Source organism: Strongylocentrotus purpuratus, unplaced genomic scaffold (assembly GCF_000002235.5).
Source record: "Strongylocentrotus purpuratus isolate Spur 01 unplaced genomic scaffold, Spur_5.0 spur5_scaffold_12, whole genome shotgun sequence".
NCBI lineage: Eukaryota > Metazoa > Echinodermata > Echinoidea > Camarodonta > Strongylocentrotidae > Strongylocentrotus > Strongylocentrotus purpuratus.
Genome location: NW_022145597.1, coordinates 2800274 through 2818562, shown reverse-complemented (window position 1 = coordinate 2818562; position 18289 = coordinate 2800274). Strand labels below are relative to the sequence as shown.

At 35.6% G+C, this 18289-nt stretch overlaps 1 protein-coding gene across 1 annotated transcript in view; it reads right to left on the bottom strand.

Moving 5' to 3' along the window:
* The window catches only part of LOC762641, a 31552-nt gene extending 14445 nt beyond the window's left edge, over positions 1 to 17107 (bottom strand). Inside the window, exons 1-6 of the mRNA XM_030981596.1 lie at positions 16546 to 17107; positions 7165 to 7206; positions 3369 to 3442; positions 2678 to 2746; positions 1386 to 1452; positions 341 to 479 (exon numbers count right to left, since the gene is read on the bottom strand). Of these exons, the coding sequence (XP_030837456.1) occupies positions 341 to 479; positions 1386 to 1452; positions 2678 to 2746; positions 3369 to 3442; positions 7165 to 7206; positions 16546 to 16813 (659 nt within the window). The 5' untranslated portion in view covers positions 16814 to 17107. The remainder of the gene's footprint in view (positions 1 to 340; positions 480 to 1385; positions 1453 to 2677; positions 2747 to 3368; positions 3443 to 7164; positions 7207 to 16545) is intronic.
* Between the last annotated feature and the right edge of the window lie 1182 nt (positions 17108 to 18289).

Sequence of the window (18289 nt, the reverse complement as noted above, 5' to 3'; positions counted from 1 at the left end):
CAAAAGACAAAAAGAAAATAGAGACAATTATTAAAAGGACAAAAAAAGAGCCAAAAACAAACAAAAAATAATCAAAATATAGAAACAACAGGCACAGGGGTCCCAGCACGTCATGAAAACAAAATGCTTTTCGATCACAACACAAAACAGAAGAGACTAACCACTTTTTCTGGGGAAAAATAACTTCTTTTTCTGCTTTCAGTGACTTTCCAGATTTATTTCATTTCCAGGATATCTCGCAACCCTCAAGCCCTACGAAGAAGAAATAAAATGAATATAGTATGCACCTTTGGATTTAAAAAAGTAACAAAACTGATATTATTTCTTTTCATCTACTTACAACTGTAAGAGGAGAATGACATCAAATGCTTGGCTAAGACCACGCCCTAGAAACAACGTGCCCATCATATGAAGGTTTGGTGTGGCCACTTTTCTCGCTATCCTACGCAGCGAGTGTCTTGAGCTGCCCTTAGAAGAACAACCTGAAAATAAGATATTAAAATAGAATTGTACACCCACTCTTTTCCTTGAAGGCATCTTGTAACAATGTTAAATCTGAGATGCATGGCCCTACGTGTTATCAGTGTCTGTGATATGGTGTAATATTCCTAAAAAACTTGCGGTTCAAAATGATTATGAAGTGCCTCAAAAAAGTAAAAATTTGAGAGACTGGTTTTACCATACTCATTTTCTAGCAGACTAAGCTGACAGCATACTGCATAGGCTATGTACTGTAGCTGCTCCCGACACAGTCAGACTCTGACAGAGCTAGGCTTTGCTCAAGGCTTTAGGAATTTTGGTTAAGTGTCGAAGCAAGAGTCCGTGCTTGCAGATCAGTAGTGGTAGTGGTGGTTATTTTACCTGACTGCAAAGGACCTAAGGCTTTAGGTCCTCTCCGAGAGACCTGGTAATGAGGATTAATGCCTTACCAAAGGGCACTAGCGCATCGACTTGGTTTCAAACCCGGGTCGCCAGATAACGAGACCACTGCTCTACCGACTGAGCTACATTTGTACTCTCCTCCTGTTCTTCATCAGTGAGATTTGTGAGTGGTATTCTCATCTATGCTAAGGTACTACATGTAGGTATCTCTCTACATGGGAATGATCTGGATAATGTATGCAGGGATGCCAGTTAAAATTGATCTGAGGGCCTGAAAATCACATAGAAAGAGCTAGTTTGTACACAAAAAGCATAAGCTACGGTATCAAAATAACTCGCCAGGGCCTGAAAACTGGTATCCCTGTGGATGAACTCATCTGGAACTTCATTGTTATTTAATATGTATATATTTATTTATTCATTTTTGTCCTTAATTCTAGTTTTATAATTATAGCCTCTATGTATTTGGCAATCTCCTAAATTTCAAAGAATTTGATTCTTACCGTGGTTTGATTCTTCATTTTCAGTGAAATTTGTGAGTGGGACTTGCTGCTCCTCAAAACTCAGACACTGAAGAAAAAAAAGTAGACAAATTTACATCAATTAAATATTAAACAGTTCTTTGTGGATTAATTTTTTAGATTTTTTAAAATGTCTCAAATGTCTAAAAAGAATTCAGTGTTGTTGAAGTACAGCTTCCAGAACTTCTAGAACCTCTTTTTATTTTTCTTCCTTTCTCATTATCTACATGTATTTGACTTTAAAACTTACATCATGAAAAGAGTGCATACAGTGATTAGAAGCAAGATTATGTATGCATAGCAAATAATTAGAATTTCATTCAAAATTAATATGTAGTGATGATACAATACATACAGATTGATAGTTAATAGTTTATTATGCTTATACTGTGAGTGGGCCTATAATACTTGTGTAGCACTGCAAGTAAATGCATAAATAAAACAGAATAAATAAATAGATAAATAAATAAATATAGAGGTAAGGATGTGCTAAAGTAAGCCTATTAAACAATAATTTGTAAGCGATAATGACACAAAACAATCTTGAAATTAATTCTTTTTACATCAAATAACAAGGATCTAGGATTTTAATTGTATAAAACAAGTGATGCGTGTATACATTTGTTTCTCACAGGATCTATCCGCTCTTGATGAGGCTGTTTATGCACCTATCATACTCAGCCTGATAAGTTTGTATGATAGATGCATACAGCCTCAACTCAAGTGCGGATAGATCGTATTAACTCATTTGTATGCATCATTTGTCTAATATGAATTTAAGTATAATTTTAACTTTCAATTGGCCATTTTTGTAATGTTACCAAACTTAATGCATACATGTACGTCTCGGTAAAGTGCCCCATACAAATTATTTCATTCAACCGTTACAACTAATTTGTACATGTATAATTTTGACAATATTTGATATTTCAGGTAGGACTAACATTAACATGTAATGCAATTTGTATTCTGACTATTGGAATATCGTTGTTTGTTAACAGGTTGAATAAATAATCAATATTGAAGCACTTCACAAAAGATGCATTCAGTCAATTTGCTTACATCATGAAAAGGCCTACCGGTATTAGAGTACAATCCTTACTTTTCAGTTGTCAAAACTAATCAACCATACAGACAAAAAAGGAACAATCTAGATAGTCCTACAAGTACATAAATGCATATTTTGTTTGCCTCCATTCGAAATTACTTCCTAATTTTCATATTATATAAATTTGTACCTCTACACCATGTGCGCTAGAATATGAATTTCTTACTTTATGTTTCTCAATGTTGTATGCATGAGCTCTCTGTAGCACATCGATGAAGAAGTAGATGAGTAGGGCCTAGAAATCAAAACAGTCAACAACAAAAAAATAAACATAGAAAGTTTTTGGTTTGATCGCAAAAAGAGAACTAACATATCATTGTGCAGTTGAGAATATCTGTAAAGAAATGTGCGACAATATTACAATTATTAATAAAGAGTAATAATTATCGTACCAAAATAATTAATAGCTGAATGGCCATGTTTTCCCGGATTTAAAGATTTTTTTTCTTCTTCTGATTTTCATACCCAAAACATTTTCCCCATGTGATGTACAGTACCAGTTTAATTACAATAATCAGAACTTGTGTTTGGAATAGAATCTGTAAATGTACATGTACATACTTTATAGAAACTTAGAAAGCAAATATCTCTATGAAAATTACCCAAAAAAAAAGCAATTTAACAAAACCTTTTTTTCTTTCTTTTTTAAAAACAATATTCCATCATCTGCAGCATGCTTTCACCAAAGTCCCCAAAATGGATAACTTTGTATAAAAGTATTAAAAAAACGTGCTCTTGACAGTAGATCTCTTTGTACATATACTTGATAGCACTAAATGTAAGGTCTACATTAACATTGAGTATGTACTTTCATCTAGATGAAAGATATTTGTTTGTGAACTGAGATGCATTCATACCTGAACAACAAAGCCAATGAGAAATGAGACGAGAAACGGGAGGAAGCCAGAATGAGACAGAGTCACCGGTAATCCTACAAGAACAACAAGAAAGAGAACTTATTAATATCAGTTTATCATCATTTCATTCAAAATATAGAATAGATCAACTTGTAAGATATGCAGGTAGAAATGTCCTTAATTTGTACATTTACAGGTACTTGGTATTCATACTAAAAAATGATAAAGAACCAGCAATTGCACTAAGTTCTGATCATGGGTGTCGATCCGTAACTGATACCTATTCATCAGGGGGGGATGATCTATTCATTCATCCCCCCTGATGAATAGGTATTACGTAAGTATCGACACCCATGGTTCTGATACATTAATATTATTTTGTTATCAGTTGAAATCATCTTCTTATGATTTTTAAACAAAACAGCAAATATCCATTGTTGTATCGAGAAAGAGACAGAAAGAGACACAGAGAGAGACATGCAGAGTGAGAGAGATGATAATACTCTTTTTGATGGTTTTTTTTAATTTTTTTATCTCAATGCAAAGAAAGATATGTGCTAGCATCAAAGAAATCAAATACCTTCATTGACACAAATGAACATTTCTAAAGTGAAATAAGTTTTCAAGTGGATGATGAAAAAAAAATTTGGCAAGTAGGTACAGCTTCAAAAATCCTTTACACTGACTATCAAAACAACAAAAAACAGAGCAAAAAACCTGCCAAAAAAATTAAACCCTCCATGCTGCATATCAATCCTGTGAAAAACAAGCAATTTCAATTTTCCATTAGTAAACCAGAAACTCTGCTATATCAATATTAGTTGATGTAATCCACCTCCAGACACTGTCTTTGTATAAACAATCCCATAGGATGACAATCTGGTGGATGAAAACAAGTAAGAGTATCTAGAGAGACCCCTCATTCTCAACACTAATATTTCTTGTATAAATGGTATCTTATTCAAATTTAAATTGTTTAGCTAAATACGATGTAAGTTAATAATAATAATAATAATATTTAATTTTCACATAGCGCTTAATACAAATGTCTCTAAGCGCTTTACAAATATACTATTACTCCAGTCATTGGATTCAGTGCTTGCCCGCACACACTGTGTGCACAATCTCCACTCCCTGGAGAGTCTGAACATCAACTACAAAAAACAAACAATTTTTACCACCCCAATATCTTTGTTCAAGCACAATTCCTTTTTTATTACTACTATTACCACTCATTATGTGTATGCTTTATTTGTTGTGCAGCAAATCACACGTTTGAACATAATTTTCGTACAAAATTTAACAAAGAATATCAGAATTCTATTCTCATCTAAACATCATACCCTACAAAAATTAACGATAAAGTTGAGTTCTGGTCATGTGATTGCATTGTGAGAGAAACGGTGTGAAATCTATCAGAAAAGGTTGATCATCAAGTATATAAGTATTTGTGTGTATTGCAAGGTTCTGGACTCATCAAAATGATAAGAAATTTGGCCAAATCTTGGCAAAGTTACAAGCACTGTACACAGAATGATGTATATATGGGACTACACGAGCACATGGCAAAAAAAACCTCCCCCCCGATTTTTACGATGTTTCATGTCATATTTGTCATATTTAGAATATAAAGGCATTTGAAGAGCCATGCTTTCAGGGAACATGTTTAATCTGATGTTCTTCCAACCTTGCATAATAACAATGATAACGCTCACAAATTATTTTTTACCTCTTCCCAGAACTCAACCTTCTCTTTAAAGCGGTTCTTGGCTTATTGTGAGCATGCACCGACGATTAGAGAGCTGTCATGTCATCGGATATATCTATAGCTTCAAAACGTTTCTAATAAACGATGTTGTTATACATGTACAATGTAGGCCTACATGTATTTAGTGCGTACACACTTTCAACTATATGATGGTACAAGGTTTCTTCATGGTACAAGTTTTGTATAAATTGCCTGTACTGAGTCTGAACATGCTCAGTAAGAAAGGACACTTAAGATGGTTAAACTTGATTAGATACGGATGAGACCCATGGGCTTTAGATTATGCATAGCTTCTACAACATGCATGCTACCTACACTACAACCTTGCATTCTAAGTGTTTTCTTCTTATGCGGAGAAGGGTTTGGATTTAGGGTTCAATGGGATAAACCTCTTAATGCAAGGGGGGGGGGGGATGCTTCATGTAAAGCCCTCAAAATATTTTAGAAGACTGAAAAAAGGAAGAGTTTTTTATAATATGAAATACATTAATGTAATTGGCCACAGAATTCTCACTTTTAGATACAAACCTAAAAACAGATCCTGTTTAATCACTGATGATAGTACAATACAAAAAGAGAATCTCATTTAATAGTAAAAAGTAATACAATATGATTTTCATAATCAGCAGCAGATCCACTTGACATAACAGGTCGTTCATAAATTAATGAATTGAAGACCCAAGATATCAATGAAATTCTACTGAACACCATATCACTTCTGAGATGTACACCTGTGCCATAAATCAGCACTGTTTAGATGGTGATCCAATTTGACAGGAAAGACAACCCACAGGGCTGTAAATTATGCATGCTTCTATGCATACTAAACACACAGATCTAGGGCATTGACGAAGAGGGCTTGAAGGTACCGGTATCTTTCCTTAGCAATGGATTCAGGCTTCAAAATAAAAATTAGAGCTAAAACCCTTTAGAATATTAACTGGATGGGTCAATTGAGCAAAGAAAAATGGTGCATAGATGCACAAATTGGAGACCATCACTTTGATAAATTATTTTAACCTAATAACCTAATATCAAATTCATTTCAAGATAGACAAAGCATGCAAATACACAGGGATGAAATACTATGTACCTACATGTACATTTCATGTGTAGTATCATGATATCAGTAAAAGTAAATGTGCATTTTTTTTTGTCCTTTCCAGCTGATCATCTTGTGACACCACTCCGGCAAATTACTGACAGTCGTGTTTAATAAAATGTTGGTGCAATGACTACATCTAATGGAAAGTGACAGTGTACTATCAGTATGGATTGTTTTTCTGAAATGATACAAGCAACTACCCCCCCCCCCCCCCCAAAAAAAAAAAAAAATAAATAAAAAAAATAATAATAATAATAAAAAAAAAAAAAAAAAAAAAAAAAAAAATATATATATATAAATAAAAAAAAAAAAAATAAATAAAGAAAAAAAAATAGTACTACTACTTATACTAATAATAATAATTATACAAATAAATAAATTAAAAAAAATCAAAATAAAATAAACAAAGTAAACAAATACATACATGTACATGTATATATTTTTAAATATATATATATACAAATAAAGAGAAAATAACAAAAAAGAAAATGCTGTGGTAAAATAGAGCTCATACATAACCCACTGTTATACTACTTCTACATGTACATGTACCTAAATAACTTCAGTTACTTTATTAAATTCATTAAGGCAAACAAAGTAAAAGTCAATAGTCAATACCGACACAGATGAGAAAAACTGAAGGAATTCAATGCTGTTCTAACCTTTCAAATGTGGTTCTGGTGGCTGCATGCCTCACACAAATGCATTAATCTAGATAGAACAATATAGGCACATCATTCTCTGACATTACTACACACTAGTGTCATGTATCTTTGTAATGTTAATTTTCTACAGACAGACAAAAAATATATACAAACACAAAACAACACCAAGAAAACAATCTTGTAAGAACAATAGTGTAAAGAGCTTTTGGTTTGGAAGAAAAAAGGGATGTTGGGGAACAAAGAAGAACTCAAACTTACCGAGGATGCCTGTTCCTAAGATGCAAGCAATTGTCACGAAATCTGAAGAAAGAAGAATGAGATGAGGAGAATTTAGAACAAATAGGAGACATTAAAGATTGGTTCAAATGGGTGAGAGTGTAGAAGTAGAAAATAATTTCAATTTAATTCAATTGGGGTTTTATCAATATAGAAAATAAAAATTTAAAATTTGACTCCAAACACTAACAATATCAATTTTGTTGAAAAGAAATGTTTGGCTTGCACCCAGTAGATAAAGATTGCATGCTCAACTTGTAATGACAAGTCAGATTTTTTTTTTGAACAGCAGGATTTGAACCTTCCATCTAATGCTAGCCGGGCAGAGACTGTACCACCAGGCCATCACTGGTCCATGGTACAGTCACAACGAACCACTTACCTTTGAAAGTTCACTGTTAATGTTTATTTGTTATGTTACCCGTTATATATTGTGATATTATTATCTTTGAATGATAGGTTTCCTCCGAGAAGTTTCAATTGTTGTTGGTTCCTAGATTTTTCCTGATTCGTTTCAATTACAAGATCGAGCACATGATCTTTATCTACTTGGTGCAAGACTGCAAGCCAAAAATTTCTAAACAATTGAAACTTCTCTGAGGAAGCATATATTAGCCTAACGTTCAAAATTAATATCACAATATGGCCATTAATGGGTAACTTTAAAGGTAATACAAAGTTTTGGGAATGGGGTCATGAATTTGGTTCAAATGAACATAATGGAAGCATATGCGATCCTACAATATTAAGTGATCGTTGTCGCGGTTGAAATCAAGTCTAAAGTTATGAAATTGTAAATAATAAACTTTTCATGTTGTATAGCTCCCTCTCAAGGTCAAGATATTAATTAAGCTAAAAAAATAAAACAATGTTTCTTGACTAAAAAAGCTATTCCCGTTTGGAAATTATATACAAATGTATCATAACTACATATTTTGAGAATTTTATGGTCGCAGCTACCATTGTACATGTACGGCCGTAGGCGCTATTTGTAATTTATCAAAATTTACCGGGAGCACCTGTAAATTTTTATGTTGTTTTAGGGGCTAAATTTTCTAGTGCTTATAATACATCCACAGGGGCATCCAAATATATCAAAATTGTAAAGAATCACTATCCACCCAATTTTCAAAATTTCCTAAAACTTTGTAATACCTTTAAAAATAAGCATTATTCATTAAACATGAAGGTTACGAACTCATTTCCTTATGACTTTCCTGCCCTCTACGAAAGTTCATTCAACTCAACAGCTCAACGGCATATTAACCTGGTAACCTAAAATCACAAAAAAGGTACAGGAATGCTCTACAGTTCATGTGACATACACGTATCACAGCAGATTCAGAATTTTATAGGGGACAGGGGTTAAAATTTGGGGAGAAAAAAAATGTCTAAAAGGTTGCGTTTATCGTGTCTTGCCACTAGATATGTACATATCGAACCCCACTATCGAACCCCACTATACGAAAGTGATTTATGGGATGTTGCGTTTATCGTTTCTTCACGATTCAAGGCCTTGTGTCTGCGCAGCTGTTTTGCGCCGTTTGACCCGGGAAGCAGACAGTTTCTCGGAGGTCAACTACACACACATGCTTGTACACAACACATGGCGCGCGCTAGCCTCCGAACCGGAAATTAACCTGGGAAGGTCCGATTTGTATGTGGGGTTCAAAACAGCTTTGCGTTTATCATCTCTCAGAAACGTGATTCTGGCTGTATTCAAAACACACCTTTTTGCGTCTTTAGATATGCCCATATCTAAAGACGTTTGAAAAAAGGCTTTGCATTTATCACCTTCAAAATTTGCCTGAAAGACGTTTGAGAAACCTGATTCTAGGCAAAAATTTGGTCAATAAAGGCACCCAAAGCCAAATAAAGTAGGAAAAGGGTTATCACATTTTCAGGTATAAGGGGAAGCCCACCTTGATATCAAGTTGGTTTTAATAGAAGTAGACAAATGAGAGAAACAGGTCAGTGATACAGTAGTTTGGTGATGTAAATGGGTACTTGCCATTTTTTTACCTGGCAGGAATCAATTCCTTGAAATACTACAGCGCTGTAATGGCAACCATGCTAAAGCCAGGGTAATGATTGTGGAGCGCCAAGAGTCTGACAGGTACATGTATGAGCGCTATACAAGAACCGCCTATTATTATTATTATTAATCCTTGTAGTGCCAGGTTCACAAAGAAAAAAAGAGGCCAAATCACAATTATTTTATTATCATTGTGCAATTTGTGCCAACTTATATTGTTCATGTCCATACAAATAGAATATCATACATGATGCATGTAGTTCAGAAACCCATTTTATATTTTCATTATGAAATATAATATAGGCTTTTCTTTGCCTAAAATAATTAGATACAATATAAAAATTCCGGCCTCATAAGAACAAACAGCTTACAGCAATAAAAAGGATAATAAATTTCCTACCATCTCTTCAAATGGTACTACCAGTATTTATCCCCTAAAATTAAATGTTCATAATATATGTCCACTATCTTCCCTATGGAATTTGACTTTTACGCTCTTGAGATGCAATCATGCAAGGCCCGGCTCATTTCCAATATAGGCGTCTTGTGACAATCAATAATTCCTAGGGCTTTCTCACCCTCCATCCTCAATTTAATGCCCAACTTCTTCTCTTTATGAGATGCGGGGACATGGAATAGTGTTTGATTCATCACTGGATACATGTGCATAGAGTAAATGTATTCAACCGCGATGCTACCGGGCTGCAGGCATAGACACTTATGGAGTATGGATATTGGATACAATACAACTTACATTTGTTAATGGTGATTTCAGAGAAACACAAATTTAAGTTTTTATGGCAGTGTAAAATCGACAAATGGCTTAAAATACTGCGTGCACAGTACATGTTGATCTATAACTGAGAGAGTGCAGATGCCCTACATGTATTTGAGGATTTGTGTTTACAAACACAACTATATGTCCTCCAACAAATAAAATCGTAATTCATGGGGTACAATTTTTGAGATGGACTTTATCAGCTAACAACATAGTTCCCCCGTATTTAATAGATACTTGATTATTCTGTTCAAAATTTGATGATGATGATGACACATTCATTTTTCATCAACACAAAATAAACAATTATCTTTTATGAATAATAAATCATCTGTTGAGAGCATGTCTCTGCGAGCCTTGGTACTGTAAATGATTTGTATAAGGGTGGATTCACGATCACTTGGCCAGTCTCCGGCTATTATAGAGCAAAACCTTGGGTGTTGTGAAACCTGTTAAGATGAAACATGTCTCAAAGAAAACGACAAAAATAGGAATTCCTTTTAAGCCTTCTTTTAATAAATTACTTGGATTTCCTTCTGAATTTAGCCATTTTAATGCAAGGACATGCTGGGAATTGAGCCAGCATACAGAAGCAATAATATAATTTTAACCGTTTGTGGTGCCGTGAATACCACATGGCAGTTTATAAATGGTATAGATCTGTTATCTCACTGTGAAATAATTTTTTTTGCAGGTACATGTACATTTATTTTACCCATATGCCTCTAAGAGACAGATACCATAAATAATGATTACACCGCCACCTTGTATTTAATGCACCACATACCGCTAAATCAAACAATATTTTACCCCATATGCCTCTACATTGTAAGACATACTAAAAATATACAGATCCATTATACTAGAAAAGAAAACACAGAAAAGGCAACATTTTCTCACTACATTGCCATTGAAAAGAATTTTTACCATAAGCGTTTGTAAAACCCAACCACTTTCATTTTTAAACAAAATTTTTAAAGACATACATGATTACCTGTATAATAATGTAAAATTGATATGGTTTGATTTGATCAGACTACGTATTGCTCTGCAAGGGGTAACAATGAGCTCTAAAATAGAAGCACTAGTATTTAATCGTTTAAAATACCGGTAAGACATTCAGCGTGTCCACACACAAAACAATTTATCCCGAAACTCTATAACGAAATGTCATGTAAAGAATCAGCGTATAAATTACAGAGTGTCCACACACAAGAAACGTCGTATAAATAATCATTGTATAATAATAATAATAATAATAATAATATGTCTTGTTTACCCAGGGTAGCCTCATCAGTATTCATACTGTTCTCCCTGAGGGCCCTGCAATCATATTATTACCCCGGTCATCGGATTCAGGCTTACCCGCACCCAATAATTCCAGGATGTCCACACACAGAAGAAAGTAATCCTGAAACTCTACAGTTAAATGTTGTATACAGTGTAGGTGCACAGTTTGCTACTGCTGTCATGAAATGGAAGCGGAAATGAGAGGTCAGGTTTCCTTTCGCGCGAGGTCACGTTAAGCCCCGCCCAGTTACATGTAGTTACACTAGTTACACTAGTTACGTCCACACATAACACCTTCCGTGATAAGGCATGATTCTTTATTGAATTCTAGTTCGAAGCGATGCCCAAACTTGCGTTTCATTATACGACGTTTCGTTATACGATGTATCGTTAGTGAGCGTCCGCACACACAATTTCATTGTATTACTATCGCGAAACTGTATAACTATCGCAAAACGGTATAGCTAATCACGGAAAATGTTGTGTGTGGACAGGGGGATTGTCTCAACCACAAAATTATATTTTAGTAAAGGTATTAAATGCAGATCTACACAAACATCATTGTATCACAATTAACCATAGTCAAGAATTTGATAGTGACTGCATTCTATGCCCTGATCCTGTTTCCTCAACCAAAGTCAGTTTGACATGATTACTATTATTTGGGTGGCCTCATATATTCAGGGTTATTACCTTGGCAACGGACGATTGCTGATCTCATACAAATTAACTCACATAGCTATCGCCACACAAAACAGTCATCTTTCAAATGGCCTTGACCATTTTATTGACAATTAACAAACCAAGTTCATAAATTTTTTGATAGATGATCAATTAGTTATTGACAGTCCATACATGTGTACATACATACATGTACAGTGTACTACCATGAACAGCATTCAAGATACAATCTAACATTTAAAACAAGTCAAGTCAAACTGGTATGGTATAAAACTAAGTAATGCACATGAACACATCTACCAAAATTCACTAACTAATTTATGCAAAATAAATCAATTAGACATCAAGGTCCTCATAAATAGAACTCCATGTTAAGTCGTTTAAAGGGTGTTAAGAACCACAACGCATTTAAACCTAAACTGAAAAGAAGAATACTTGCCACTTATTGATTTGTTGAAATACGCAATTGATTCGTATATTTTGTTAGTATGTATGTAACATTATTAGTATTGTATTGTATAACATTTCATAGTATTGTATTGTATTGTATTGTATTTTTTTTTGTCTGGGGTTGCTTGTTTAAAAGTTTTTGATTTATTTTAGCAATCCCAGTATTTGAAATGTTTTAATGTGTGGTTTTTATCTTTTGCCAAATAAATGTCAACTGAATTAAATTGAATTCAATCACTTGCATAAAACAACAAATTATTTTTCAGCCTGGCACTGGCAAAATAAAAATGTTTCAGCCTGGCAATTTCAAAACGACACAACACTTGGACAAGGATTCTCTTCTTCCAGAATATGCCAAAGAAAACACAGTTCATCCCCATAAGAGATGTTATTGATTTATAGATACCATAGTTTTTAAACTACACTCCTTTACAGTATTTCAGATCTTAACATTCAAAATAAGCAAAAAGCAATATGGCATAAAATTGAAACATGTAGATGTACATGTAGCCATACAAGATGAGGGGACGAAAAAAAATAAAGTTTTGGTCTGGCACTTTCAAAACCACAACACCTGGACACGAGCTGTCTTCACCTAAGAATATGCCTAAATGCAATTAAAGGCGTTACAGGCAGATTAATAATTCCTTTGGAGTTTGGATATACCCGGACAGCAAGCGACCTAGATTTGACAAGCAACCGAAAAACAAAAAGGCGCCACCAGCATGGGTGTCGATCCGTAACTGATACCTATTCATCAGGGGGGGATGATCTATTCATTCATCCCCCCCTGATGAATAGGTATTACGTAAGTATCGACACCCATGGCCACCAGCACCAAAGAAATTTGTCATCTGGGATTGAATTACCCATCCCAAGCGCGATACTAATTTGATTGTTCAATACTGGAAAAGTGTGTGGTGTTGGATTTCTTGATGTACCTGGGAAACCTCACTACTCGAAGCAATGGAAGGCAGTGTTTTTTTAAAAGAAAGCCAAGGCAGGAAAACAAAGCATGGAGAGTATCTGTATCATGTGATTATTGTTATATTTCATGGAAGGAAAATGCAAGGCAGTTAAGTTAACTGGTCTCTTCCTCAAAGATTTAAGTTGAGTTTTTGTAAGGATGACAAATAATTTGTGAGTTTTCTCACTTTTTTTCCATCTACATGTACTGTATTGTATGTATGTAAGTTTGGAAGAGTAATTGAAGTAGAAATATCTTCTGATTAAGAAAAGACATATATTGCTCTTCAAATGCCTTATATTCAAATTATAACAAGAAAATTAAGAAATACATGTATCTGAAAAGTTAGGAATAAACTTTCATGCCACATATGAATGTAGTCCCAGACTACGTGTGAAATCTGTATAAAATGCATGAAATTTTCAGGAAGAATCAAGCGCGTAGCCAGGATTTCATTTTAGGGGGGGGGGGGGGGGGCAAAGCGTGCGAATCATTTAAAGAGCGCTCCCTAGGGGGTGGGTGCAGGAAGCTTTGAAAAAAGATGATTCGTTGTACCTTTCTTGACTCATAATCCTTGTCTAAATTCAGTCCGCCTTTCCTGCGCATAGCGCAGAAGCTTTGACGTATTATAAAACAAAGAAGACAATTCGTTGTACCTTTCTCGACTCTTAATCATTATCTGTATTCAGTCCCCCTCCCGCAAGCTTTGACGTTTCATTAATTTATTAGAGAAAGAAGACGACTTGAAGTACCGTTCTCGACTCATAATCATTGTCTGAATTAATTCAGCGCCCCTCCCCCCTCCTCCTGCGCAAAAGCTTTGACGTATTATTAGACAAAGTAGACGATTTGTTGTACCTTTCCCGACCCTTAATCCTTTTTTGAACTCAGTTTCTCCCTTTCCGCGTGAAGCGTTGAAGCTTTGACGTTTCATTAAATTATTAGAGAAAGAAGATGATTCGTTGTACCGTTCTAGATTCCGTTTCCCCTTTTCTTCCGTCTTCTTACTTTTTCTTTTTTTGGCCAGCGTTTTTCTTTTTTTTTTTTTTTTGGGGGGGGGGGGTGACTGCCCCCACTGCCCCCCCCCCCCCCCCCTCCCTGGCTACTCGCCTGGGAAGAACAAGTCAATTTCAAGTTGTTTTGATGATTCCAAAACCTCACCATATATACCTTGAATATATACCTTGAAGTCCACACCTCGCCATCGTGGTGATGAAGATCCCGTAGATAGTGTGGTGTGGCAGGGTTAAGGGGTCCCATAGGACCCATTTAAAAACCCAGATTGGATAGTTGTTGTTTGAAGCTTAGGAGTGTGGGAGCATCAATGGCAGTTTGTGGCAGCTTGTTCCATTTGCTTACAATTCTCTGGCTATAGAAATTTTTCCTGATGTCAAGGCGGCTTCTTGTTTTGGCTAGCTTCATGGAATGGCCTCTTGTTTTTTCATAGTTAGCAAACTGAAAATAATTCTCCGGGTTGGATTTGTCGATTTGCGTCATTATCCTGTAGGTTTGCAGTAGGTCTCCTCTCTCTCTCTTCTTTTCTCCAAAGTAGTTAGTTTCAGTTTTGCTAATCTCTCTTCATATGGTAGATGTTGAATACTTGGAATGAGTTTTGTGGCTCTTGCTTCTTTTTGTCTTTTTCCAGGTAGGGACACCAGGCCTGAATGGCGTAATCTAGGTGGGGTCTGACGAGTGATTTGTACAGTTTTAAGATCACTTCCTTACTCCTGAATGTAAAGTTGCGTTTTATCATTCCTAGTGTCCCGTTTCCTTTATTTGCTGCTGCAGCACACTGAGAGGCAACTTTCAGGGACTTGTGTACTAGAACCCCTAGATCTTTTTCTTCTGTACTTTCTTTCAGCTGGAAATTGCCCATCATGTATGTGTAGTGTGGGTTGTGAGTTCCAAAATGCATCACTCCACATTTGTCTGCATTGTACCTCATCTGCCATGTATTTTCCCATCTGTGAAGGTGGTTGATGGAGTTTTGCATGTCTGTTCTATCATATACTGTACATGTACAAGAATCTGACTACAGAAATCAACCTTTCAAACATGTCCTCCCTAAATTGAAATGCATTCAGATTTGTTTTACTAAATTAAATACTTGTAAGACAAAAACAATGAGGTCTGTACATTTTTGGGCTCTGGATAACAAAATCCCCCCCCCACCCCCTCCTGAAAAAATAGTTAGTGTGGATTGGAACCCCATTATTTACCCAATAAGTTGCATCTTTTATGAAGTATCATTTTCACTCGGTCATATCTTTATTAAATACTCAACTAATATTTCACTTTCTTATTCGCTTCTTCAACATGAAATGAAGCCTTGAGTTTTGGTAGATATATTACAGAACATGCATATCCAACCAATTTTTGAGTGTCTGTGTAGTTTTATAAACAATTATACGGTAACAAATATTCAGAATTTCGCGAAACCAAATTATTCTGAATTATCTCTCCACAAATCGCAGTTACCTGGAAGAATCCTGGATCGATGAACAGGCTTAGACCTACAACATCGTGTATTAAAGTAAAGTAAAGTATAATGTATAGACTATGTTATACAACAAATACCAGTGTTATGATAAATGATGAATGTTAACAAACAGTCAAAAATGAGATGTGAGTTTTAATAGTTGATTCTAGTCTATTAAATGAAGAAAACAAAAATGAAAACAGAAAGCCAGCTAGGGAAAAAATATAAGCACTGGAAGGGTCCATTTCAACATCTTCATATTTTTAGCAAACTATCATTTCATCAGGGCGGACTTCCACATTAACACCTGTTTAACACCCTGTTTATTATTAGGGCAAAACACTGGAAAAGAGCTAGACCTAAACTTCTACTTCTTCTAGTCTGCTACGTCATGAAAGACGAATGAACATCTATGGGAAAAAATGAAAGGAATTGGAAAGAACCTCAAAGGCTCCATTCTACAGTTAAACAGTTTATTATCATGAGGATTTTTAATAACTTAATTTGCCAGAATGATTGGGTGGGGTGGGGATTGGGTGGGGTGGGGATTGGGTGGGGTGGGGGTGGGGTGGGGTGGGGTGGGGTGGGGTTGCTATAATGGAATGCAGTCGCAGACAGTTAACGATCACTAGCAGGGAGTAAGGTTAGATCTATGATAATATGAATATTTGCAAACGACTTACAACACTGAATAAAAACGACACCAACTCCAACGCTTTGCATGAAGGTTCTGCTTCCTCCTTCATTTCTCATTTGATCAGACATGTCAGAAGAATCCATCCCAAGCGAATCATCTTCCGTCTCCGATTTGAACCCATCTGCGAGAAGATCGGGTGCAACATCGTTTCCATCTTCACGATCTTGGACATTCGCAAACGGTGAATTGGGATTTTCAAGCTCATGTGTGATATCGAAAGTGTCTTCCAAGTTTATCTCTTCTTCGTCCTCCATTTTCTAGTTATCAAAATACTGAAAATACCGAACGTATACTGGTCAAAATGAGACTGGCATAAAAGCGCTGTACACAATCAGCTGGCCAGAAATATTAATCAACGTGGCCCGCGCCCCTGGCCTGTGGCAGTCAAGGCAATGTACGCTATATCTAGAGCATGCAAAGAGATGGCCAGCTCACGGGAAACGGTACTTGGTGCATGTATGTTATACGGGGCACAAGCTCGCCAGGGTCCGGTCGACCGATCCACTGTTCACATTTGCTGTGGACGTGTGCCTGTAATGTTATGATGGCTCAGTGGTAATTTATACCAGCTGGCGCTGTTTATGCGTGAAAGGGGAAGCCCCATTCACCATTCAAAAGCGGGCCTTGACCTGGGGTAACACGAAAATGCGCATCAAACCCTCGCTACCTCATCTTGACCTTGGCAAGTCCTTGCGAACATAACTTATGCAAGATTAATTAAATATACAATCAAGAATTGTTGGAAAAGGTAATTTCAGTAATCTTGTCCGACAATTGTAAAATCCACATCAATAAATAAATAAATTAGACGCACTATACACGTCATTTTGGCCTATCCTGACCAACTGAATATGGTTGACGACCCCTTCGCTTCCCCTTCCTACTCTCGTTCTATTTCCATCACATATATTAATTTAATTGTCTTTGTGTATATGTTGTTTCCTCTGTATCGTACCTATAATGTACATGATTGGATATCATGTATTTTAAATCATGTCATAATCATAGTGTATGACCTAGCCCCGCGTCTTCTTCGTTTTGTACCTATATATATGTTTCGATCTTTCTATATTTTTTCATATTTCATTTTGTCTTCTATGTGTCCAGGTTCTGAACGCATAGCATTACTATCATTTTTGTTGGTAATATTACAAATAGTATTTCTATTCCTCGATTATTTTTATTTAGGCCTATACTTTAATTCAGTAGTGTATTTTGTAATATCAATTTTTATTTACTTATCTAATACAAATATTCCAATGCATTTGGACCCCTATGGAAATCTTTTATTGCTGTGAGGGTGTTCCATCCCATGAGAAAAAAAAAACGAATGAACGAATGAATGAACTAATAAGTTAACCATTTTATGTAGTGTTAGTGTTTAAGTAAATGTTGGAGGATCTCGGCAATGCGAAACTTGTCCTGATAATGAACCACTTTAAGGATGTTATGTTGAAGCTATAACATGTTTCACAATTGAAAGTTGATATGAAAAACTCTTTCCAGTTGTTCCAAGAAATCTGCTTCTAATATATTTCCTTCCATCTGCAATCAATTCCTTCTTTTTCCTGCTCAGCTGACGTCACTAAACTGGGTGCTTCCCTAGCCTGTCCCCTCTTCCGTGTATATTATATCTTCCCTTGCTCTTAGTGGTAGGGGTACGGTAGTGAGCACTAATTTTTTGGTTTGCACTCGAAACTGATTTGAAAAATTGCAACCCCCCCCCTTGA